We start from the raw sequence: 27,894 nt of genomic DNA on the forward strand, positions 1-27,894 counted from the left end.
GTGGCGGAGGGAGAGCGCGGGCTGGTTCCGCTCTGAGGAAATGACGAGGAGGAAGCGCTGCGGGGCTGGGAACTGTCGCTGGATCCAGAGGCCGAGTCCCGCCTGCCAGCGATGCCTCTCCCGGTGCCCCGGAGTCCCAGCAGCTGCCCCAGGTAAGCGGCTCCACTCGGCCTTCACAGGGATGGGATAGCAGCGGGCCCCGGCAATTCGACTGCCGGAGACATCACAGCCAAACTCTGTGCGGCCATTCACTCACTCACTCAAACTCACTCACTCCCTCATAAACTCCTCACTCACTCAAACTCACTCACTCCCTCATAAACTCCTCACTCACTCAAACTCACTCACTCCCTCATAAACTCCTCACTCACTCAAACTCATAAACTCACTCCCTCATAAACTCCTCACTCCTTCATAAACTCCTCACTCACTCACTCCCTCATAAACTCCTCACTCACTCACTCCCTCATAAACTCCTCACTCACTCAAACTCACTCACTCATAAACTCCTCACTCACTCCCTCATAAACTCCTCACTCACTCCCTCATAAACTCCTCACTCAAACCCACAGTCCCTCATAAACTCATTCACTCCCTCATAAACTCCTCACTCAAACTCACCCACAGTCCCTCATAAACTCCTAACTCACTCACTTCTCACAAACTCCTCACTCAAACTCCGTCATAAACTCCTCACTCAAACTCACTCACTCACTCCCTCTTAAAGCATTCCCTCATAAACACTCTCACTCACTGATAAACGCACTCACCCATAAACTCAAAAACTCACTCACTCAAACACATTCACGAATAAACTCAGTCACAAACTCACTCATTCACTCAGTCATAAACTCTCAAGCATAAACACACTCACTCCCACACTCATGAACATGCACTCTCTCACTCATTCTCACACTCACTCACTCTCTCACTCATTCATTCTGTCACTCATTCTCACCCACTCGTAAACACATTCACTCACACACTCATGAACACTTCCTCACTCTCTCACACTCAGTCACCACCCTCATTAGCAAAAACAGACTCAAATACGCTGGCACTCAAACATAAATGCAGTCATTCACAAACACATTCACTCTCTTAAATATAGTTACACACTCACTAAAACACAACCGTTCAAAAAGCCAGTTGAAAGACGTGGTGGTTAGGTGCATTAGCCATGCAGAATTCACCCTCAGTCAACCCAAACAGGCGCCAGAGTGTGGTGAATAGGGGATTTTCACTGTAACTTCATTGCAGTGTTAATGTAGGAGGATAGGTAGGTGATAGATAAGGGGAGCGCTCAGACCAAAGGTTTGAGATGTGTCTATTTTAACGCAAGGAGTGTTGTGAACAAAGTGGATGAGCTTAGAGCGTGGATCACTACTTAGAAAAGTGCTGTTGCGGCCATTACAGAGACTTGGATGACTCAGGGACAGGACTGGGTACTTCAAGTGCCGGGTTTCAGATGTTTCAGAAGGGACAGGGAGGGAGGCAAAAGAGGTGGGGGAGTGGCACTGTTGATCAGAGATAGTGTCATGGCTGTAGAGAAGGTGGACGCTATGGAGGGATTGTCTACGGAGTCTATGTGGGTAGAAGTTAGGAACAGGAAGGAGTCAGCAACTTTACTGGGTGTTTTCTATAGGCTGCCCAATAGTAACAGGGATGTTGAGGAACAGATTGGGAAGCAGATCCTGGAAAGGTGTAATAATAATGTGGAGATGCCGGCGTTGGACTGGGGTAAACACAGTAAGAAGTCTCACAACAACAGGTTAAAATCCAACTGGTTTATTTGATAATAAACCCACAAGCTTTCAGAAATGGTGTTCCTTCGTCAGGTGTGTGGAAAGTTCTGATCAGAGAAGGGCATATAAAGGCACACACAGTTTACAGAATACTGATTAGAATCATAGAAACCGTACAGTGCAGAAAGAGGCCATTCAGCCCATCGAGTCTGCACCGACCACAATCCCACCCAGGCCCTATCCCCATATCCCTACATATTTTACCCACTAATCCCTATTAGCTATGCATCCTGGGACACCAAGGGGCAATTTAGCATGGCCAATCAACCTAACTGACACGTCTTTGGTCTGTGGGAGGAAACCCATGCAGATGCGGGGAGAATGTGCAAACTCTACACAGACAGTGACCCAAGCCGGGAATCGAACCCAGGTCCTTGGAGCTGTGAAGCAGCAGTGCGAACCACTGTGCTACCGTGCCGCCCATGCGAGTCTTTACAGCTAACCTGCTATTCAAATCTTAAAGGTGCAGACGATGTGAGTGGAGATAGCATTAGGCACAGGTTAAAGAGACGTGTATTGTCTCCAGACCTGAACAAACTGTTCCCTCCCTGTTGGCGCACACTTCAGTGGTCACGGACATTCGGCCTCTGATATTCGGGTAAAGGCTCTCCAAGGCGGCCTTCACGACACACGACAGTGCAGAGTTGCTGAGCAGAGACTGATAGCCAAGTTCCTCACACATGAGGACGGCCTCAACTGGGATCCTGGGTTCATGTTGCACTATCTGTAACCCCCATCTCTTGCCTGAACTTGCAACATCTCATTACCTGTCCTGTCTGGAGACCATACACATCTCTTTAACCTATGCCTAATGCTATCTCCACTCACATTGTCTGCATCTTTAAGACTTGAATAGCAGGTTAGCTGTAAAGACTTGCATTCTAATCAGTATTCTGTAAACTATGTGTGACTTTATATGCCTTTCTCTGATCAGAACCTCCCACACACCTGTATAAGATGCTGAGAAGTATTAATCGATTAGATAGTCAGAGGCTTTTTCCCAGGGCTGAAATGGTTGCCACAAGAAGACACAGGTTTAAGGTGCTGGGGAGTAGGTACAGAGGAGATGTCAGAGAGTGGTTGAGTGCGTGGAATGGGCTGCCAGCAACAGTGGTGGAGGCGGATTCGGTTAGCACTGCTGCCTCACAGCACCAGGGACCCGGGTTTGATTCCCGGCTTGGGTCACTGTGTGGAGTTTGCACATTCTTCCCGTGTCTGCGTGGGTTTCCTCCCACGCTCCAAAGATGTGCAGGTTAGGTGGATTGGCCATGCTAAATTGCCACTACATATCAGAGGGACTAGCTAGTGTAAATACATGGGGATAGGGCTTGGGTGGGATTGTGGTCGGTGCAGACTCGATGGGTCAAATGTCCTCCTTCTCTCTGTGGGATTCTATGATTCAAATACATTCACTCAATAGCATAATCACACATATCCTCTCAAATACACTCATAACCGGCAACTCGCTCACTCATTCACACACACTAACTCACACGCACACACACACCTCTGAACACTTAACTCACACACATGCACACAACACCATACACATGCTCACACACACACCCCTGCATTCTTAGTCTCACACACACACACACACCATGCACTAATTCACACACACACACACACCACCGCACACTAGCTCACACACACCACCGCACACTAACTCACACACACCTTGGAACACTAACTCACACACATGTACTCCCGCATACTAACACACACACACCTCCCCCCACATACTAACACACACACACCTCCCCGTACGCTAAGTCATACAAACACACATACACCTCCACACACCAACTCATGCACATATCCCCACACACTAACTCACACACACATACCCCTGCACATCAACTCTCTCACACATGCACCCTCGCACACTAACTCGCACGCACACAACTCATACACAGACACACATAAGAACATAAGAAATAGGAGCAGGAGGAGGCCATCTAGCCCTTCGAGCCTGCCCCGCCATTCAATAAGATCATGGCTGATCTGTCGTGGCTCAGTTCCACTTTCCCGCCCTCTCCCCATAACCCTTAATCCCCCTTAATCCACACATACCCCCTCACATTGACTCTCACACTAATTCACAAACACATACCCCCGCACGCTAATGCACACTCATCCCTGCACACTAACTCGCATACTCTCACCCCCCGTACACTAACTCTCACACACACCCCTGCACACTAACCCACACACACACACACACACACACACATCCCTGCACACTAAATCACATACACCTGGGCACACTAACTCGCACACACATTCCCACACACTAACTCATACACATACCTGCATACTAACACACACACACACGCGCACACACTTGCACACAGTAACTCACACAATAACACACACCCCCACACACTAACTCACACACACACACATATCCACAACCACATCACGCACTAACAAACACACCTCTACACACTAACTCTCTCACACACACAGACATACACACTGCACACTAACATACACACATACTCCAGCACACTAACTCACACATACGCACACCCCCTACACAATAATTCACACACACATCCCTGCGCACTGACAAACAAACACACCCCCTGCATACTAAGTCTCACACATACGCACATCTGCACAGTAATTCACACACACACACAAATCCAAACATTAACTCAGACACACACACATGCGCACTAACTCACAGACACACGCGCACACACACAACAGCACACTAACTCACACACACCCAGCAAAATAATGCACACACACATCCCTGCACACTGAGCCACATACACACCCCCGTACACTAGCTGCCACACACACACCCATACGCTAACACACACACACATCCCGTGCACTCTAAGTCAGATACACACAGACACACCCGCACACCAACTCACACACACATCCCTGCACAATAACTTACACACACACACACACACACACACACCCACACACTGGCATATTAACACACACACACACACTCCCACACACTAAGTCACACACACACTAACACAGCTATGCGCACCAACTCTCACACACATATCCCACACCCTAACACATACACACAACCTCGCACACACACACTCATGGACATCCCTGCACACTAACTCACACACACATCCCCAAGCACCAACTCACACACACGCACACACTCACACACGCCTCTGCACATTAACTCACACACACACCTGCACAGTAACTCTCTCTCTCATACACATGCGCATGCACAGTAACTCACATACACACGCATGAACTCTCATACACGCCACCGCACATTAACTCTCACACACACGCACAACCCCACATACACTAACACTCTCTCATACACACACACCCACACCCACACTAATTCACACACACAACCCCCACACACTATCTCACACACACACACACATGTGCGCCAAGTTTCACACACACCACTGCACACTAACTCTCACAGACACAAACACCCACAACCCATGTACACTTACTCACACAGATACACCCCTACACACTAACTCACACAGACGCATATGCTCGCACAATAACACACATGCTCCTGCACACTGAGCCACACACACACCTGCGCATACAACTCACTCTCTCTCACACACACTCCCCCTGCACACTAACACACACACACCGTACACTAACTCATACACACAGCACAGTAACTCTCTCTCTCATACACGTGCACATGCGTACAACCACCGCACACACTCACACAGACACACACATGTATGCCCCTGCACACTACCTCACACACACTAACTCTCACATGCACACACACACCTGCACATTAACTCTCACACACACACAATACCGAACATTAACTCACACACACACCCTACAAAATAATGCACACTAACTCACACACACACCCTGCAAAATAATGCACACACACCCCTGCACACTGAGCCAAATACACAACCCCGCACACTAGCTTCCACACAAACACACACTCGCACACTAACACACACACACATCCCCCATACTCTAAGTCACACACAGACACACCCGCAACCAACTCACACACATATTCCTGCACACTAACTTATACACACACATTGACACCCATACATTAAGTCATACAAATGCACACACACCCCTGGCACATTAACTCCCCCACATACACACTCCCACACACTAAATCACACACACCTCCCCGGCACATTAACACCTCACACACACATACACAAACTCACACACACAACCCCGCACACTTACTCACACAGAGAGCCCCGCATGCTAACACACACACCCACTTCCCTGTACACTAACTAACACACACAACCGAACATTAATTCACACACACATCCGCACACTAACTCACTCTGTCACACACGCACACACAACCTCGCACACACTCACAGACATACCCGCACACTAACTCGTATATACACATACACACACACCCCATGCACCAACTCACACACACACAGCCCCCCGTACACTAGCTCACACACACGTGCACACACTCACCCACACCTGCACACTAACTCTCACATACAAACCCGCACACACAGCTCTGCACATTAACACACTCACACACACACACAGTAACTCACATATACATGAACTCTCATACACATCGCTGCACATTAACTCACACACACCAATTCTCTCACACACACACACACCCCCACGTTAATTCCCACACGTAACCCCCACACACTATCTCACACCCTCACACGCACACACACCAATTCACTTGTGCACCAAGTCCCTGTACACTAACTCTCTCACAGACACAAACACCCATACACCCGTGTGCACTTACAGACACATCCCTACACACTAACTCACAGACACACACCCCCGCACAATAACACACACACCTGTGCACACTGAGCCACACACACACACATCTGCACACACAACTCACTCTCTCACACATACACACTCAGACACACTAACTCTCACACACACACACATCCACACCCCTGCATGCTAACACACACATACATCCCACACAATAACTCTGTCTCTCGCTCTCTCACACACACACACACACACACACACAGAGCCCCGCACACTGTCTCATCCACACACAGAGCTCCGCACGCTAACTTGCACACACACACCTGCACACCAACTCACACACACTCCCTAGCGTACTAACTCTCTCACAAACACACCCCTGCACACTTACACACACATCCCTGCACACTAATGCACACACACACTGCCCTTCATACTAACTCACACACACGCATACCTGCACACCAACTCTCACACACTCCCCAGCATATTAACTCTTTCTCCCACACACACCAAGTCACACACACACCCGCACACACTTACTCACACACAGATCCCTGCACACTAATGCATACACACACTCCCCCACACACTACCTCTCATACACACACACACAGCCCCACACACTATCTCACATACAACCTCGCACATTAACTCACACACTCAGCCCTGCACACTAACTCTCACATACTCACTGCTCACTGACATACACACACCTGCACACAGACAAACCCCCGCACACTGACTGTCACATACATGCCCCCACACACTAACTCTGTCTGTCTCTCTCACACACACACACACACCCAGAAACATTAACTCACACACAGTAACGCTGAAGCTAATCTACACTTATATTTTAAGACAAGTTCTCGCAAACACTTTGCACACACATCCACACTTACATTTGCAGTTCATCTCACGTTCTCTTTCTGCACTTTCTCAAATTCACTTATCCTTTCACTTTAATTCTCCACAGATTATTGTGTTCCATCCTCACACACGTGAACTTTCCAGTGGGGAATCAGTGAGCAGTGACAAGATCAGAGTGAAGTGGATATTCTCTAACCCCATTGCCCCTTCCTCTGGGGCCACCAGACTGCTACAGAATACCCTTTCATAAAAAATTGTAAGAGTTGTTACTGTCAGTAATCGATCCTGGAAAAATCTTACAGGTGCCCAGCAGCTCTCGGCAAAGGATAGATTCCAAATCAAAACTTTTTACCCTTTAAAAGGTGGGTTTTTTCCGGCTGTTTCTGGGGCTTTTCTCACAATGTATACGTCAGCCAAACCTCAGTGGTAGCATTGTCCCCTCACGGTCAGAGGTTATGGGTTTGGATCCCACCCAAGAGACTTGAGTTCACATTGCAGACTGATATTCCAGTGCAGTACTGAAGGTAAGCTGCTCTGTCAACAGTGTTGGCCTGAGGGTCTGAATGATGGAAATACAAGTTTATTCTAATATTTGTCTGAGTTGGACAATTAATCCAAGATTTCAGACTTTCATTGATTGCACTTTACAAGCTGCTCTCCAGAGTTTATCAAACAATAGCGTTTACTGCCTCACCAGTGGCACTGTCTGTGCTGTTGCATTAAAATCCAGGGGCTCCAAGAATGATTCTGTTACCTGGTTTCTTGCTCTCTCTCTGTCCCCTGAAGTCATTTATATGTGTTACTCTCTTGATACATGGACTCCCTCACTGAAGACAGACACTTTTGTGAATGAGTGTGGGCAATCTGGGTTGGTTAATCAACTAAAGGGATCATTGCCACACTATTCTGCCTGCACCCAGTGTGCTGACACACTTAATTTGCTGCAGGGTCACTGAGCAGTCAGCAGCAACAGTGTGACAGCAGTATGGGATCAGCTATGAAAATTTTTCCAGCTGCCTTTCTGTGACAGAGAGAAAATGTGGCGGGCAATGCCTTGGTTCAGAAGCTGCACAGACAAGGAATCAAAGTGGGACATGTCTTGTCAGTGACTCACAAATTAACTGTCAGTGGGGAGTTAGCTGATTAATGCCAATATGACCAATCGAGGTGTTGCAGCATTAAGAGGGCAAAGATTAACCAGGATTCCTCTTCCCCCATTTAAAAGCATTCTTCAGTGGATTGTGGGGGCCATTGGGAAGACCAATTGCCTCTCTCGTGGGGCGAGGTGATTGTGAGTCACCATCTTGAACCACTGCAGTTTATGTCATGCAGGTTTTAAAAAATTATTCTTTCGTGGGATGTATGCGCAGCTGGCAGCATTTATTACCCATCCCTAACTGTCCTCCTTCTGAGTGGTCTGAGAGCTTTAAGTTAAACACCTTCCAGGCATTCCAGTTTAATAAGACAAACAAGGACAGTAATTCAATTATTTCTTTATTTAACACTTCTAGTTCCAACTCAAACATAAACAGTTGCAACTCATTAACTCTTTACTGAACTTTAACTCAAATTGAATGTCAACTCTCAACTGAACTTCAACTCTTAAACTGAACATCAACTTTAACTAAACATCAACTTTGACTTTAACAGAAAATAGATACGACCGAGTTTAGGAAAACCTTGGCCAAAAAATATCCTTGGTGTAGAATCTATCTTCTCCTCCTCTGAAGCAGCCTACAGGGCACACGTCTTCTTGTGATGGTTTCTTCGAATTATCCCTGGCAAACAAAGGCTTCCATATCTTTTTATCCACAATTCCCAACTTGCTTCTGGGAGATTCTCTGCCATCCAGCCAATGAATTGATCAGAAACCTCAATTGAATAATTCGATTAGTCCAATCAGATTCAGGCAGAATAGTGGCATTGGTCACTTCAGGCCTCATCATACCTCGGCCCCTTAAGTGCTGATTGTTTACGTTCCAATGCCCAGATAAGGAACACTGGCTCCAAGAGTCTCTACAGAGTTTCTCTCTGCCAAGGACAAGCTGTTAAAATCTGGCACCTTCTGTCTTTTGACAAATTCCAGGGCATTGGCCACAAGAAATCCCAGCATAGTGAAAAATCCAACTTCAACCAAAAGAGTCAGCTTTGCTTGATTGAAGATCTTTCAGCATATTAAAAGTTAAAACTCCATTCAGCCTCATAGGCCATTCTAGAGGGCAGTTAAACACCAACCACATTGCTGTGGCTCTGGAGTCTGACAGGTAGGCGATTTCCTTCCCTAAGGGACATTAGTGAACTAGATGAGATTTTACAACAATCATTTAGGGTGGCACAGCGGGTTCAATTCCCAGCTTGGGTCACTGTCCAAAGATTTGCAGCAATTCACCAAAAATCCTTAGCACCTTCCAAACCTATGACCATTTCCATCTAAAAGGACAAGGGCAGCAGATAAATGGGAACATTACCACCTACAAGCTCCCCTCCAAGTCAGTCACCATCCTGACTTGGAAATATATCACTATTCCCTCGCAGTCGGTCAATCAAAATCCTGGAATTCCCTCCCTAACAGCAATGTGGGTCAACCCACAGAACATAGACTGCAGCGATTCAAGAAGGCAGCTTACCACCATCTTCTCAAGAGCAACTAGGGATAGGCAATAAATACTGGCCAGCCAGCAATACCTGTGTCCCATGAATGAGTAATGAAAAAAGGTTAGGTGGATTGGCCATGATAAATTGCCCATTAATGTCCCAAGATGTGTAGGTTAGGGGGAATTATCTGGATAAATGTGTGGGGTTATGGGGGATAGGGCGAAGGGTGGGGCTGGGTAGGATGTTCTGTTGGAGGGTTGGTGCAGACTGAATGGGCTGAATGGTATAGTTCATGGTCACCATTACAGAGCCTAGCTTTCAATTTGATTAATTTATATTCCACCTCGCTGGGATTTGAAACCATGTCCCCAGAACGTTAGCCTGTGCCTCAGGGTCACTAGCCCAGTCACATGAGCACGATACCACTGTCTCCTTGGTAAACCCACAGTGCCGTTAAGGAGGGAGTTCCAGGATTTTGACCAGCGACAGTGAAGGAATGGCGATTATGAGCAGATTGTGTCCCTTTACCATGTTGATTGAGGTTAAATATTCATTAGAACGCCATGGAAAACTCCCCTGCTTTTTTCCAAATAGTGCCATGGACCTTTAAGCTCCACCGAGAGGGGGAGACGGGCCTGAGTTTCATACAGAAGTTAGCACCTCTGACAGTGTAGCACTCCCTCAGTACTGCATTGGTGCTTGGAGATTGTGCTGAAGCCTCTGGACAGGCCTTGCGATACATGGACTTCTGACTCCAATTTATTACTAATGGACCCACAGCTAATGCCAGGGCTGAGAATGGAGTCCCAGACCTTTGATTGCCTCTCAAGGTTACTTTTTTTTATTCATTCATGGGATGCGGGTTTTGTTGGCTGGCCAGCATTTATCACACATCCCTAATTGCCCTTGAGAATGTGGTGGTGAGCTGTTACAGTCCATGTGGTGCAGGTACACCCATAGTACTGTTGGGGCGGGAGTTCCAGGTTTTGGACACAGTGACATTGAAGGGACGGTGGTATTTTTCCAAGTCAGGATGGTGAGTGCACTGGTTCAATAAGGCAGCTCACTACCACCTTCTTGAGGGTGATTAGGGATGGGTAATAAATGCTGGCCAGCCAGTTAAGCCCACGTTCTGTGAATTAATAAACCCTGAGAGGCAATTGAACATGATGCCATCACTCACTAAACCTGACAACTTGCTGAGGCATTTGGGACGTTGTCAGAATGTATGGGCCCCACAACCCCTGGACAAGTCAGAGAGAAGAGGAAAAATGGAGACTTGACACTTTTTAGTATTTTCCTGACTGGCTGCTAATCCACATGCCTGTGACTGATTGGTGTTCAGGTCCATTGAACACGAACTGATGAATAAAAGCCTCCGGATTCAGCAGACAAAGACAGTGATCCTCGTGATCCCCATTCATTGCTGCCAGCCCGGTGCTGACTTGGCACATTGTGGCAGAGCCATTGTGTATATTGTGGGTGGGATTTCAGACTGGGGCCTGGTACTGGGAGCTCCCTGATCCAGTGCAGATCAGTAAGGAACCGGACTGTCAGAGGGAGGGAAATCCGGGAGATCGATTTTCCACACACATAGTACGGTAACCCTGGGCTGGGCAAGGTATGGGCTTCCCGTGAGAGGGGCTGCTGTGATGTTGGGGCAGGATTGAAGGGGAGGGGTTAGGATGTAGAAAAGGATAGGACGAAGGAGGTATAAGAGCCCATGACGCTCTTGGATTGACGACGAATGTGATTGATGATGATAAATCTGCCATCCCTGTCCAATCTGGCTTTTGTGTGCTTCCAGGGCCAGATCAGTGTGGCAGCCCTCTGACCAAAAAGTTACACAAAGATGGCACATCACCACAGTGTGCTGAAGATAACCGGAGAGTTGGGGGGGCAGGGTGTGTAGGGGTGGGGGGGAGAAGCTGGCTGACTCTACCATAGTCGTTGTCAGTTGGTGGCACAGTGGTTAGCACTACTGCCTCACAGCATCAGGGACCCAGATTTGATTCCTGGCTTGGGTCACTGTGTGGAGTTTGCACATTCTTCCCGTATCTGCGTTTCCTCTGGGTGCTCCAGTTTCCTCCCACACTCCAAAAGATGTGCTGGTTGGGTGCATCGGCTCTGCTAAATTCTCCCTCAGTGTACCCAAACAGGTGCCGGAGTGTGGCAACTAAGGTATTTTAACAGTAACTTTATTGCAGTGTTAGTGTAAGCCTACTTGTGACACTTATAAACTAAAACTTATGTCCACGTTCCAAAAACAAATACACAAAGTAGAAAGGAGGAAGTTTCAAATTCGAAATATAAGGAGACTGCAGGATCTGAGAGAGAGCTGACCTTTCACCCCCTGACCTGACCATACTCAGTGACCTCTCGCCGGAAACTCTGCCCGGATTCTGCTCCTTGTTGGCACTTCTTTGTTGCCTTTAGACTGTGTAATGGCGCTGCAGTGGTTAACTGTGTAGCACGGATGCTGCTGGTCTTTTGGCCTGTGCTTTGCCTCTGACCACCCCCCTCGTGTCCATCATCATCTCTCGCTCCTTCTAATCTAATCTAATCTAATTAGGACAAACTGAGGTAGAACTAAAAGGTAAATGGTAGGATACTGAAGAGTGCAGTAGAACATAGGGATCTGGGAACACACATACATAATTCCCTAAAAGTAGTGTCACAGGTAGATAGGGTCATAAAGAGTGCTTTTGGTACATTGGCCTTTATAAATCAAAGTGTTGAGTATAAGAGTTGGAATGTTATGGTGAGGTTGTATAAGACATTGGTGAGGCTGAATTTAGAGTGTTGTGTGCAGTTTTGGTCACTTAATTACAGGAAGGATATTAATAAGGTTGTTCTTTTATTGTTCTTGTTCTTTTGAAAGAGTGCAGAGGAGGTTTACAAGGATGTTGCTGGGACTTGAGAAGCTGAGTTACAGAGAAAGATTGAATAGGTTAGGACTTTATTCCCTGGAGCGTAGAAGAATGAGGGGACATTTTATAGAGGTGTATAAAATTGATGGGTATAGATAGAATGAATGCAAGCAGACTTTCTCCACTGAAGCTAGGGGAGAAAAAAACTAGAGGACATGGGTTAAGAATGAAGGGGAAAAAGTTTAAAGGGAATATTAGGGGGGGGGCTGCTTCACACAGAGAGTGGTGGGAGTGTGGAATGAGCTGCCGGATAAAGTGGTAAATGCGGGTTCACTTTTAATATTTAAGAAAAATTTGGACAGGTTCATGGATGAGAGGGGTGTGGAGGGATATGGTCCAGGTCCAGGTAGTGGGACTAGGCAGAAAAATGGTTCAGCGCCAGGAATCCGGGTTATTAAATTGGAATGTACCCTCTATCCATTTATTGAGCATGAGATACCATTTCCCTTAAGAGCAGGAATGATTGTTTCTCAGTTTGTCCTGTTGGCCCCTGTTAGATTGTCTGCCTCTCTCCGTCCGTCTGTTTGTCACTGACTGACATCCTCCCACTCTTTCCAGGCTGCCTCTGAAGCGTTCGTGTGCATGACCAAAGAACCAACCATGGAAAGTTCAGCCAAGGATGATTACAAGATCCAGTCCTTTGATGCAGATACTCAGCAGCTGCTGAAAACAGCCCTGAAAGGTCAGTGTGTGAAGTGCTGAGAGCGATGGAAAATTCTGGCATTTAGTTTCTCTCTCCTCCCAGACCTAGTGTGTGCGGGGTCTCAGCTGCCCTCACGAACCTCACACTGTTGGCCACATAGTGAGCAGAAGCCAATCCAGTGGGATGTCGATGGACTATCGCAGGAGGTATTGCAAGCTGAACTCACAGCCGCACAAACATTTTCCTGCAGAGATTCCCAGCGGGGCCCCACCTCTCCTGGCCAGTGTTTGTTCCTCCCTAACAGAGGGGCCCCACTGGTCAGGTGTGAGGTCACAAACAGGGTACGGGGAAAAGGCAGGAGGGTGGCATCTTGTCATGGTGCTCGTTTGGAAAGCCGGTGCGCACACGATGGGCCAAATGGCCTCCTGCACAATAACCATTCTGAGATTGTACATGTTAGTTAACATGAGATCTTCATGCTTCCTGGAACTCAGTTCCATAGAGGGCGATGTCGCCTGCACTGTGCAGGGTGATTGGCTCTGGGCACGTGGTAAATACTGATTGGGAATTTCAGCAAAAAGAACAGTATTGAGATGCCACACCTAAGGGTTAAAGTCAGACATGATGTAGTTTTATTTAGGAGATTTGCTTATGTGCAGTCTAAGATGGAAGAGTCCCAAAATCCCATGATCCCCTCTGCTTATGTCACTACAGGTCACATGATGTTGTGCCAGCACCCTGCACTGCTGGTCAACTCAGACCATCTCTTGTATACAGGGGACTGAGATTAGGGTCCTGTCCCCAGTGGAGACTATTTGGAGGGTTAACATGGTGCCTCACAGCGCCAGGAATCTGGGTTCGATTCCAACCTTGGATCACTGTGTGGAGTCTGCACGTCCTCCCCACACAAACCCATGTGTTTGCATGGGTTTCCTCCCACAGTCCAAAAGTGTGCAGGTTAGGTGAATTGGCCATGGTAAATGTGTGAGGTTATGGGGATAGAGCCTGGATAAGATATTCTGTCAGACTTTGATTTGACTTGATTTATTATTGTCACACGCAGTGAAAAGTGTTGTTTCTTGCACGCGATACAGACAAAGCATACCACTCATTGAGGAGGAAAGGAGTCAGTGCAGAATGTATTGTTACAGTCATAGCTAGGATATAGAGAAAGATCAACTTATTGTGAGGTAGGTCCATTCGAAAGTCTAGTTGATGGGCCAAAGGCCTCCTGCAATACTGGGATTCTGTGATTAGCGGAGTTACGGGAATAGGGTGGGGGGAGTGGGACTGGATAAGGAGGTCTTTCTCAGAGTCAGTGCAGACCTGATGGGCCAAACGGCCTCCTGCACTGTAGGGATTCTATGATTAGCGGAGTAAATGTATGAGGTTACAGGGGTAGAGTAAAGAGCTGAGGCAGGGAAAGATGCTTTTTCACAGGGTTGGTGCAGACTCAATGGGCCACTTGGCCTCCTTCTGCACGGTAGAGATTCTATGCTATTCAGTGAGTCTGTCAGTCTGTTTATCAGTAAGTGTGTTACAGGGGCTGAGAACCACTGGGATCCCCATCTCCAACCAGATTCCCCCGATCCAGTTCCTGTTCTGGGACTGCGGGGACTCAAGGATACAGAACACTGACACTGACCACTTGCCAGCATCCGCACTGGGGGGCATTTTCCTTTCCAACTAATCAAACCTCCCCCATTCCTGATGGAATGGAGTGCTGCCAGTGAGAGACTATCATTGGTCTGGACGGGTGCAGCTCCAACATCACTTGAGAAGTTCAAACCATCCAGGACACAGATTGGCACCCCATCCACAAACATTCACTCCCTCCACCACCAACAGTCAATGGCAGCAGTGTGTACTATCTACAAGATTCATTGCACGAACTCACCATCTAGTAGGACAAGGGCAGCAGATACCTGGAAACACCATCACCTGCAGGTTCCCTTCCAAACCACTCACCATCCTGACTTGGAAATATATCACTGTTCCTTCACTATCACTGGGTGAAAATCCTGGAACCCTCTCCCTAACAGCACTGTGGGTGTACCTACACCACATTAATTGCAATGTTTCAAGAAGTGGAGATGCTGGCGTTGGTCTGGGGTGGGCACAGTAAGTAGCCTCACAACACCAGGTTAAAGTCCAATAGGTTTATTTGGTGGCACAAGCTTTTGGACCATTGCCCCTTCATCACTCACCTGACACTCATCTGATCACTCATACTGATCACTCTTCATCACTACCAAATAAACCTGTTGGACTTTAACCCGGTGTTGTGAGACTTTTTACAATGTTTCAAGAAGACAGCTCACCACCAACTTCTTGAGGGCAATTAGGGATGGGCAATAAATGCTGGCTAGCCAGCGACGCCCATGAAGAACAAATAAAATTACAGCACAGGAACAGGCCCTTCAGCCCTCCAAGCCTGCACCAACCGTGCTGCCTGACTTAACTAAAACCCCCTATGTTTCCGGGGTCCACATTCCTCTATTCCCTTCTCATTCATGTATTTGTCAAGACGCCTCTTAAAAGTCACTACTGTATCTACTTCCACTACCTTTCCCCAGCAACGAGTTCCAGGCACCCACCACTTTCTGTGTAAAAAATCTGCCTCGTACATCTCCTTTAAACCTTTCCCCTCGCACCTTAAACCTGTGCCCCCTAATAATTGACTCTTCCACCATGGGAAAAAGTTTCTGACTATCCACTCTGTCCATGCCTCTCATTATCTTGTAGACTATTATCAGCTCTCCCCTCAACCTACGTCACTCCAGTGAAAACAAATCAAGTTTCTCCAACCTCTCCTCATAGCTAATAGTGAATAAAAAGAAACTGTGCTAGCCAATGCACTCTCTGTTGAGGGGAAATGGATGGGGAAAAGATCAGGAACCTGACAAAAGCAAAGAGGGAAAAGTTTTCTCCAGTCAATTATTACGATCAGCAATGAAACGATGGAGACAGATATCAGGGCTAAAGGGTTAAATTATCAAATCCTTTGCATAGACGAGGCATGCCTTTCTTTGAGTTTAAAATGTAATGGTTGCTGTAATTGAGCTTGTCACCTGATGCCAGCCCTGGCTGACAAGGAAATTGCAGCAGTGGCACAAAGAGGCCCAAATCACCAATGATTGGCCACTTAAGGGCCTCGATTGGTCCATGGGCTGACAGACCACCCATAAAATTAATGTGTGGGCAGTGTCCATGGTATTACATCATCCACCCAACCATCTATCAACCCAAAGGATGGATAAAATTCAGCTCCATGTCGCTAGATTCAGTAGGAATTTCCAAAGGGAATGGGATATCGAGGTGGAATTTGCAGGGAGGTCATTGTGCCATGGGAATAATCAGATAGCTTCTTATCAGATGGCACAGTGGTCCCTTTCTGTGATGTATGATGTTAAATTGGTCCGCGGTAAATATGGGATAATAGCCTCTTCTGCATGCTGAGATTCCGACTGGAACAAGCCAGGCTCGGAGAGCTGTTGTGTATCCCGCATTGTCGGAGTGTTTCTATGAGCAAGGAGACTGAGGGTTAAATGTGATTCTTGTTTCACAGAACCTGCCTCAGTTGACTTGGAGAAAGTGGCATCTGTGATAATCGAGCAATCCATGAAGGATCTGGTGTTCAGTAAAGAAGCTGGCCGCATTTGCTACACTATAGTACAGGTACAGTGTGGAACTGTGGGAGATACACCCCTTGCCCACACATGGACCACTGAAAGTCCAAAATCCCAGTAGTCTTGGGTGCCACTGGAAGGAGTGCCCGTGTTGGCATTTAGCCTCCCACAAATAGTTCTGATCACTTCCATCCGCCTTGTTCAGATCCACCATTCTCCACCGATAAGATGTTTAACCAAAATCCTGGATGCCTTTCAAATTTGTGTCAAAATCCCCCATCCACTGTTTTGAAGAGGAGCAGGGAAATTTGTTCCAGTGTCCTGGCTGATATTTGTCCCTCAGTCAACAAGACAAAAACTGGATACGTGCTCATTATCACCCTGTTGATGTGGAATCTTGCTCTGCACATTGGCTATCATGTTTCCTACATTTCAACAGTGATCATACTTCAGATAGTTCCAAATGTTTTGGCGCCATGTTTCAGTAATTGCTATAACGTCCCAAATGTTTTGGAGTGACCTGAGCAGGTGAATTATGCTGCGTAAATATAAGTCTTTCTCATGCACTCGCAGTGGGTCAGGCTCGCTGCCTCAGTACAGGCCGGACCCCAGGGTCAGGCTCGCTGCCTCAGTACAGGCCGGCCCCCAGGGTCAGGCTCGCTGCCTCAGTACAGGCCGGCCCCCAGGGTCAGGCTCGCTGCCTCAGTACAGGCCGGCCCCCAGGGTCAGGCTCGCTGCCTCAGTACAGGCGGGACCCCAGGGTCAGGCTCGCTGCCTCAGTACAGGCCGGCCCCCAGGGTCAGGCTCGCTGCCTCAGTACAGGCTGGACCCCAGGGTCAGGCTCACTGCCTCAGTACAGGCCGGCCCCCAGGGTCAGGCTCGCTGCCTCAGTACAGGCCGGCCCCCAGGGTCAGGCTCGCTGCCTCAGTACAGGCCGGACCCCAGGGTCAGGCTCGCTGCCTCAGTACAGGCCGGCCCCCAGGGTCAGGCTCACTGCCTCAGTACAGGCTGGACCCCAGGGTCAGGCTCGCTGCCTCAGTACAGGCCGGCCCCCAGGGTCAGGCTCGCTGCCTCAGTACAGGCTGGACCCCAGGGTCAGGCTTGCTGCCTCAGTACAGGCCGGCCCCCAGGGTCAGGCTCGCTGTCTCAGTACAGGCCGGCCCCCAGGGTCAGGCTTGCTGCCTCAGTCAGGCCGGACCCCAGGGTCAGGCTCGCTGCCTCAGTACAGGCCGGCCCCCAGGGTCAGGCTCGCTGCCTCGGTACAGGCCGGCCCCCAGGGTCAGGCTCGCTGCCTCGGTACAGGCCGGACCCCAGGGTCAGGCTCGCTGCCTCAGTACAGGCCGGACCCCAGGGTCAGGCTCGCTGTCTCAGTACAGGCCGGCCCCCAGGGTCAGGCTCGCTGCCTCAGTACAGGCCGGACCCCAGGGTCAGGCTCGCTGCCTCAGTACAAACTGTTTCTCCTTATCTCCAGGCGGAGAACAAGCAGAGTGGGAACAGCAACTTCAGACGTAACATCCTGATCCGATTGCAGCAGGAATTCCTGGTGAAGGAACAGGTTCGAGAGCGCTCAGTGAATGATTGGGTCTGTTTGGTCACCTTCATCTGCAACATCTTTGATTACCTGAAGGTGAGTCTCACATTCCAGAATCTCGTGCCTGGGCTATGCCTGGAAGCAACTAATACTCAGTTAAAACACTCTGACAGTTACACCACCCGCCTCCCATACAGTATAAAACACTCCTGTCTAGCTCTCTGTGTGGGCCTGTGATTACAGTAAGAAGTCTCACAGCACCAGGATAAAATCCAACCAGTTTATTTGATAGTAATCCCACAAGCTTTCGGAAATGATGTTCCTTTGTCAGGTATGTGAAACCTTCCACACACCTGATGAAGGAACAGCGTTTCCAAAAGCTTGTGGGTTTACTATCAAATAAACTGGTTGGACTTTAACCTGTTGTTGTGAGACTTCTTACTCTGTTTATCCTAGTCCAATGCCGCCATCTCCACATCATGGGCCTGTGATTGACAGAGTGGCATTTTCAGCTGTTGGTTGGTGCTGTTATGATCTACACTGGTTGAGATGGAGAAGATCATAGAATCATAGAACCCTACAGTGCAGAAAGAGGCCCTTCGGCCCATAGACTCTGCACTGAGCACAATCCCACCCAGGCCCTACCCCCATATCCCTACATATTATACCCACTAATCTCCTCTAACCTACACATCCCTGGACACTAAGGGGCAATTTCTTAGCACGGCCAATCAACCTAACCCACACATCTTTGGAATGTGGGAGGAAACCGGAGCACCTGGAGGAAACCCACGCAGACATGAGGAGAATGTGCAAACTCCACACAGACTGACCCGAGCTGGGAACTGAACCCAGGACCCTGGAGCTGTGAAGCAGCAGTGCTAACCACTGTGCTACCGTGCCACCCTGACTTTAATATTCTGATCAGAATGTGCTGGTAACCAGGGTTACACTGGGGCCATATCAGAGCCCGATCCGTGCTGCTCTCAGACTGACAGAATGGCCGCTCTCCAGGTTTGGATGAGAGAGGGGAGAGCAGCCAGGACCTGATCTGGAATTTATTGTTTAACCGAATCATGCTGATCACAGTGCTGCTAAGCATCATGGCCAGAGGTGTTATATAAATGCAGCAGGTTACCGAGTGAAGAACGTTGATCTGCTCCCCAGCTTCCTGGAGAGGTTAAGATAAATCCCGACTGTAGTGGCTCAGCAACCTCGGGTAGACCACGTACTGGCACAACATCAGGAAAGGGCAGTGGCAAACCTATTGAGTTCCCCACCCGCACTCCCGCCCATCTCTAATCAGGTCATTGAGATGCTGCCCAGGTCAGGTGGCATTGACCACTTTGAACCCTAGGCAGGTTATGATGTGCCCAGGGTGGGTTATTGGTGTTCAGTTTGAGAATGGAGCTTTTATGAAGAGTGTACCAGGCCTCTGACTCCTGTTTTCTATTTCAGGTCAATAACATGCCCATGATGGCGCTGGTTAACCCTGTCTATGACTGTTTGATGCGTCTCACCCAATCTGATTCTCTCCAGAATGAAGAGGAGGTGAGGAAGGAATCAAGTTCAGATACACTGGATCACCCTGCATCCCTGATCCCCTATCTCTGCCTGATTATCTGGGTCTTGTTTCCTTCTCTCTCTCAGTGCTCTTTGCATCTATTTTGACTTTTGTCTTCCTGTTTTTATGTCTGTTCTTTTTATCTCCTGTCTGGTCACACATTCTTTCATTTCTCTCCTGTATGACTTGCTGCTCTCTCACATCTCTGTTACAGACTTTAGAATCATAGAATCCCTCCAGTGCAGAAGGAGGCCATTTGGCCCATCGGGTTTGCACTGACAACAATCCACCCAGGCCTTATCCCCATAACTCCATATATTTACCCCACTAGTCCCCCTGACACTAAGGGGCAATATGGCATGGCCAATCCACCAAACCCCACTTTGGTTCTGGTCAGCTGGTCTGTTGCATTGTTTCCATGCCACTGATTCCCTGTTAGATAAGCTTCCCTCCGCTCCTCTCGATAGTGTCTCCTCGAGGCATCTTTGTGCCACCTCCTCATGAGCAACAACACCAACTTCCCCATTCCGCCCCCCACCCCCAATCATCTCTCTATTTGCCCAGTGTGGACACCATTCTTCCATCTAGACTTGCCTTTCCATTGCTGAGCCTGTGGACTCTGCCAGTTGATCAACTCTGACCAACCTCCAAAAACATTACAATGTATAATGTACTGTCTGAGAGTGTGGTGGAGACAGATTCACACAGAGAGTGGTTACAGTCTGGAATACACTGTCTGAGAGTGTGGTGGAGACAGATTCACACAGCGAGTGGTTAGGATCTGGAATACACTGTCTGAGAGCGTGGTGGAGACAGATTCACACAGTGAGTGGTTAGGATCTGGAATACACTGTCTGAGAGTGTGGTGGAGACAGATTCGCACAGTGAGTGGTTAGGATCTGGAATACACTGTCTGAGAGTGTGGTGGAGACAGATTCACACAGTGAGTGGTTAGGATCTGGAATGTACTGTCTGAGAGTGTGGTGGAGACAGATTCACACAGCGAGTGGTTAGGATCTGGAATACACTGTCTGAGAGTGTGGTGGAGACAGATTCGCACAGTGAGTGGTTAGGATCTGGAATGCACTGTCTGAGAGTGTGGTGGAGACAGATTCACACAGTGAGTGGTTAGGATCTGGAATGTACTGTCTGAGAGTGTGGTGGAGACAGATTCACACAGCGAGTGGTTAGGATCTGGAATATACTGTCTGAGAGTGTGGTGGCAGCAGGTTCAATCAAAGCTTCCAAAAGGGAATCAGTTATTGGAAGAGAATGAATGTGTAGGGTTTCAGGGAGAAGGTGGGAGAATGTAATTGGTTGAGTTGCTCACTCAGAGAGCTGGGTGAATGGATGAAATTTGGAAGATTCTGGTTCGAGCCTCTGCAATGTCCTCACCTTTGGCTTCTGGGGCTTTGTCTTGTTTATCATTATTATTTTTTCATTACTGTTGGTTTGGTTATGTCAGTTTTGTGGACCCCCTATCTCCAATTCAATATTCGGTTCCTTGGGATTTCCGGCATTCTGACCTCTGACCCTTTCCTCCACAGGAAATGCTGACACACAAAGACCAGCCTGTCACAGCATCTTCATTGACAATATCACTGTTCACAGTTTTCAACATTGCTCCTGACTGACTTTTTCCCAATATAATTGCAAAAGTTGTGTTGATTTTGATATTGCTTTAACGTCCTTTTTGTAACTTATTTTCTGTTCTTTGTTTATTCCCTTTCACCAAGACCTGTGTTACTTCTTGCGTCTTAGTTTGCTTTTTCTCTCCCCTCTTCAAGCAACTAGAACAAAAAACAAAGACCAGTACAGTGCATGACCAGGCCCTTCTGTCCTCCAAGCCTGCAGAATCACATTTACCAATCTAGACCAACAGCTATATCCTTCTATTTCCCGTTTGTTCATATGCCTATCAAGATAAGTCTTAAATATGGCTAACTTTTCTAATCTGTACATATAACAGAGAAGGAGGTGCTGGAACTCTTAAAGCTTCCAAGGTAGTTAAAGCCTCAGGACCTGATGAAGTGTATCCCCGAACATTATGAGAAGCTAGGGAGGAAATTGCGGGTCTCCTAGCCGAGATATTTGAATCATCGATAGTTACAAGTAAGGTGCCTGAAGATTGGAGAGTGGCAAATGTTGTGTCTTTGTTTAAAAAGGGCTGCAGGGAAAAGCCTGGGAACTACATACAGGCCAGTGAACCTCACATCTGTGGTGGGTAAGTTGTTGGAAAATATTTTGACAGACAGGATCTACAGGCATTTAGAGACGCAAAGACTGATTAGGAATGGTCAGCATGGCTTTGTGAGTGGAAAATAATGTCTCACAAATTTGATTGAGTTTTTTGAAGGGGTAACCAAGAAGGTAGATGAGGGCCGTGCAGTTGATGTTGTCTACATGGGCTTTAGCAAGGCCTTTGATAAGGTACCACATGGTATGTTGTTGCATAAGCTTAAATCTCACAGGATCCAGGGTGAGGTAGCCAGATGGATACAAAATTGGCCTGATGACAGAAGCCAGAGGGTGGTTGTAGAGGATTGTTTTTCAAACTGGAGGCTTGTGACCAGTGGTGTGCCTCAGGGATCAGTGCTGGGCTCACTGTTATTTGTCATTTATATTAACGATTTGGGTGAGAATATAGGAGGCATGGTTAGTAAGTTTGCAGATGACACCAAGATTGATGGTATAGCAGATAGTAAAGAAGGTTATCTCACATTGCAATGGGATCTTGATCAATTGGGCCAATGGGCTGATGAATGGCAGATGGAATTTAATTTAGATAAATGTGAGCTGATGCATTTTGGTAGATTGAACCAGGGCAGGACTTACTCAGTTAATGGTAGGGCGTTGGGGAGAGTTACAGAACAAAGAGATCTAGGGGTACATGTTCATAGCTCCTTGAAAGTGGAGTCACAGGTGGACAGAGTGGTGAAGAAGGCATTCAGCATGCTTGGTTTCACTGGACAGAACATTGAATGCAGGAGTTGGGACATCTTGTTGAAATTGTACAAGATATTGGTAAGGCCACACTTGGAATACTGTGTGCAATTCTGGTCACCCTACATTATCAGGAAGGATAATATTAAACTAGAAAGAGTGCAGAAAAGATTTACTAGGATGCTACCGAGACTTGATGGTTTGAGTTATAAGGAGAGGCTGGATAAACTGGGAATTTTTTTTCTCTGGAGCTGAGGGGTGATCTTATAGAGGTCTATAAAATAATGAGGGGCACAGATCAACTAGATCAACAGATCAATTTCTCTTTTCATTCACAGGTTTTAAGTCGGTCCACCTCGTGTCCAACGAGGGGCATACACGCGATGGGTCGTACTGGGGCTGCTCTTGGTTGTTCAGGATTGGCCTAGTGCTTCATGTCGTTAGTGTGTGCCTAAACTGGACAAGATACTGGGCAAGACGACAGCTCAGTGACTATCGCTGATTGCTGCACAGACACATGGATTTGGGCCGGTGTCTATGGGAGTTTGCGCATTCTCCCCGTGCTTGCCTGGGTTTTCTCCGGGTGCTCCGGTTTCCTCCCACACCCCAAAGATGTGCTGTTAGGCTGATTGGCAGGAATAAATTGTCCCTAAATCAGTTTCCCTCAATCTGGCTGGCCATAAAACATTAGACAAGGGTCGTGGGGGGAGAGGGGGACTGGTGGTGTTGAGATGGCAGCACGGGCTCGTTGGGCCGAAGGGCCTGTTTCCCGGGCTGATTTTATTCTTTAGATAGTCAATATCTTTTCCCAAAACTAGGGGAGTGTAAAACTAGAGGGCATAGGTTTTAAGGTGAGCAGGGGAGAGATACGAAAGGGTTTAGAGGGGCAATTTTTTCGCACAGAAGGTGGTGTGTCTGGAACAAGCTGCCAGAAGTGGTAATTGAGGCAGGTACAGCTTTGTCCTTTAAAATGTATTTAGACAGTTACATGGGTAAGATGGGTATAAAGGGACATGGGCCAAATGCGGGCAATTGGGTTTCAAAAAAAGGGTGGCATGGACAGGTTGGGCCAAAGGGCCTGTTTCCATGTTGTAAAACTCTATGACTCTAACCATCTTACTTGGCAGTGCATTTCAGGCCACCAGCACCCTCTGTGTAAAAAAAAGTTTACCCGCACATCTCCACTGAACCCCCCCCGCCCCTCCCCCACCTTATCTTGAGCTTGTGTCCTCTTGTAATTGCCATTTCTACCCTGGGAAAAAAAGCTTCCAATTGTTCACCTTATCTATACCTCTCATAATTTGATAAACTTATATCAGGTTGCCCTTCAGTCTCCATCTTCTCAGGGAGAACAATCCCAGTTTATTCAATCTTTCCTCAAAGCTAATAACCTCCATCCCAGGCAACATCCTGATAAACCTTTTCTGCACTCTCTCTCCAAAGCCTCCACGTTCTTCTGGTAGTGTGGTGACCAGAATTGGACACAGTTTTCCAAATGTGGCCTAACCAACATTTTATACAATTGCAACATAATTTCCCACCTTTTATACTTGATTCCCTGGTCAATGAAGGTAAGTATGCCATATGCTTTCTTCACCACCTCTTCCACCTGTGCTGCCATTTTTAAGGATCTGTGAACCTGTCCACACAGATATGCATGGGCATCTCTGTGTGTCAATGTCATTTTTAAGGATCTGTGAACCTGTACTCCCAGATCTGTGTGTGTGTCAGTGCTCCTGATTCTGCCATTTATCTACCAAATGCCTCACCTCGCGTTTGTCCAGATTAAGTTCCATCTGCCGTTTCTCTGCCCAGTTTTCCTGCTGTATTCTCTGACAATCCCCATCACTATCCGCAACTCCTCCAATCTTAGTATCATCCGCAAACTGGCTAACCAGAACATAAGAACATAAGAAATAGGAGCAGGAGTAGGCCATCTGGCCCTTCGAGCCTGCCCTGCCATTCAATAAGATCATGGCTGATCTGTCGTGGCTCAGTTCCACATTCCCGCCCTCTCCCCATGACCCTTAATCCCCTCACTTATCAAAAACCCATCAACCCGCGTCTTAAAAATATTTAGCGAGGCAGCCTCCACCACTTCAACGGGCAGAGAATTCCAGAGATTCACCACCCTTTGAGTGAAGAAATTCCTCCTCAACTCTGTTCTAAACCACCCCCCCTTTATCTTGAGGCTGTGCCCCCTAGTCCTACTGTCGACCAGCTACATTTTCTTCCAAGTCATTTATATATATTACAAACAGCAGAGGTCCCAGCACTGATCCCTGCGCAACATCACTAGTTACAGATGACCATTCAGAAAAACACCCTTCCACTTCTACCCTCTGTCTTCTGTGGCCAAGCCAGTTCTGAATCTATCTAGCTCGTTGATCCCACGAGATTTAATTTTTTGTACCAACCTGCCATGAGGGATCTTGCTAAATGCCTTCTAATGTCCATGTAGACAACATCCACAGCCCCTCCCTCGTTAATCATTTTAGTCACCTCCTCAAAAAACACAGTTGTGGCTGTTATCTTTGGCGAGTACAGCACTTGCCGCTGAGGGGTATAAACTGATTCTGTATTGGATTCTTTTTGGTGTCACTCAGTGATCCTGTGTCTCATTATGTGAACTCAGCCACACCTAAATCGAGAATCTTGTCACTCTTCTTTCTCCCAATTCTTCAGAGTTTAACCAGTTAAACTGTCTTTCTGCCATTGTGTTTGTGTGTTAAACTCAATTATATTATCATCACTATGAGATGATTGTTCATGCACTGTTTAGGCTGTTAATTTGATGTGGTGCGTTGCTATATCTGATGTAACATGTTAGCTCCTTGCTTCCACGACATGTTACTGTAGCAAACTACACTGGACAAACTCCAGAAATGTATTGCCTTTCTGACATGCACTAATCTGCTGACTCCAATTTAGACAAAAGTTAAAATTGCCCATTTAAATCATTCTGCCTCTATTCCACAGGGATATACTCTACACTTTGTCAGGTGTCCAAACACAACTCCCAAAACGGTCTTATATCTTATTTTCTCATTCAGCCCAGGAAGTTTCCACTATCTGCTTACTTTTGATTACATCCTTTCTTTAATCATTCACATGATTTCACTCTTAACCAGCAGGGTTACTACTCCCTCTCTGCTATTTTCGCATTGTTTCCTGTCGACTTTAGAACCTGATTGATCTGATTCCCAGTCCTGATGGTCTTGTATCCATGTCTCAGTCATGTCTAGTTCACCATAGCTTCCAAGTCGAATTGTGTCTACAATTCATTCAGTCTCTTTGCTATATTCCATTAATTTGTCTAACTTAAACACACAACTTAAACCTCTGCCCGCTCTCATGTTTTACATCTTTAAATTTCTTTTTCCTGGTTTAATTACTTTGCACCTTTTAATTTTCCCTTTACCTGAATTTACAATTCCACAAATTACAGTTTCTACTTTTTACCTTTTCACTTTCTAAAACTATTAGGTGTACCACTGTTTTAAGTTAAACTCTCTCTCACCATCCCCTCATTTTCTCTCTCTATCTGTAGATGGACTGATTGCTGTCTCTGTCTGTTCCCCACTCTAGGTGGACTGTCTGGTGCTGCAGTTGCATCGTATTGGGGAGCAGTTACAGAAGATGAACAGTCAGAGGATGGATGATCTCTTCTGCCAGTTACGAGATGGCTTCCTGCTCCAGCACCAACCGTCCTCTCTGTCCCGCTTGCTGCTCTTGGAGATTATTGAATTCCGTGCTGGGGGATGGAAGATGTCCGAGAGTGCTCAGAAATATTACTACAGTGAAGTGGCAGACTGAGGCAGGCGTGGAAATGGGGAGAGAAGCACTGAGAAGCCTTTTCTGCAAGTGATATTTCAGCAAAGTGAAAGCTTGCGTTGATTTTTAAGGTGACTGGTGTATGGGGCACTCGCCAGCTGAGGGCGCTGATGGTCCACATTCCCAATCATTGAACTCTTTTTGATAGTCTTTTGATAATGTTGGAAGTGATTACTGCATTTGGAATCGGTGCTTGGTACCAGCTCACACCCAAAGATAAATCTTTACGCCCAAGGATTTTTTTTAATGTATCTATTTCCCGAAAGCTGATGGCACTCCCTACATGGCAGCTTCATCACAGATCATCACAAATGGGTCAGAACCAGAAAATCCCTACAGTGCAGAAAGAGGCCATTCAGCCCATTGATTCTGCACCAACTCTCCTCCGCCCTATCCCCATAACCTCACACATTTCCCATGGCCAATCCACCTAACTCACACAACTTTGGACTGTGGGAGGATACCAGAGCATCCAGAGGAAATCTGTGCAGACACGGGGAAAATGTGCAGACTCCACACAACCAGAGACCTGAAGCCGGAATTGAACCTGGATCCCTGGCGCTGTGAGGCAGCGGTGCTGGACAGTGTTTGTTCTTTAAGACTGGTGAGGTGCTAACACTAACAATGCTCATTGCAATATGTCACAGTACGGCTCATACAGTGACAATACTGGGCAATGTTGCCTAGTCTCCGAATTGGGGGGGAGGGGGTGGTGGTGGGGAGATGGGTGCAGTGTGGGGAGGGAAGAGACAGGGACAGGGAGGAACGGGGGGTTCTGAATAACAAGGCAACACCCTCCCACTCTGGTCTAATTCC

At 47.4% G+C, this 27,894-nt stretch overlaps 1 protein-coding gene across 2 annotated transcripts; it reads left to right on the plus strand.

Moving 5' to 3' along the window:
• On the plus strand, positions 1–27,772 carry mif4gdb (MIF4G domain containing b). 2 transcript variants are annotated; one of them, XM_080209157.1, is made up of 7 exons: positions 1–152; positions 7,516–7,771; positions 13,493–13,616; positions 17,146–17,255; positions 18,678–18,833; positions 20,196–20,288; positions 26,833–27,772. In XM_080209157.1, exons 3-7 carry the CDS (start codon positions 13,517–13,519, stop codon positions 27,058–27,060), a joined length of 687 nt encoding a protein of 228 aa, XP_080065283.1. In that variant the 5' UTR covers positions 1–152; positions 7,516–7,771; positions 13,493–13,516; the 3' UTR covers positions 27,061–27,772. The 2 variants fall into 2 exon arrangements, with proteins under 2 accessions (XP_080065283.1, XP_080065285.1); XM_080209159.1 differs by lacking the exon at positions 7,516–7,771.
• The last annotated feature ends 122 nt before the right edge of the window (positions 27,773–27,894 follow it).

The sequence above is a fragment of the Carcharhinus amblyrhynchos genome, chromosome 21 (assembly GCF_965287045.1).
Source record: "Carcharhinus amblyrhynchos chromosome 21, sCarAmb.v2.hapA, whole genome shotgun sequence".
Classification (NCBI taxonomy): Eukaryota; Metazoa; Chordata; class Chondrichthyes; order Carcharhiniformes; family Carcharhinidae; genus Carcharhinus; species Carcharhinus amblyrhynchos.

What these genes read in the sequence shown, in the direction of transcription:
- mif4gdb (XM_080209157.1), top strand. Translation starts at nt 13,517, where the DNA reads ATGACCAAAGAACCAACCATGGAAAGTTCAGCCAAGGATGATTACAAG. An exon ending in GCTGAAAACAGCCCTGAAAG is followed by an intron (nt 13,617 to 17,145) that starts GTCAGTGTGTGA and finishes CTTGTTTCACAG; the next exon opens with AACCTGCCTCAGTTGACTTG. An exon ending in CTCTCCAGAATGAAGAGGAG is followed by an intron (nt 20,289 to 26,832) that starts GTGAGGAAGGAA and finishes TCCCCACTCTAG; the next exon opens with GTGGACTGTCTGGTGCTGCA.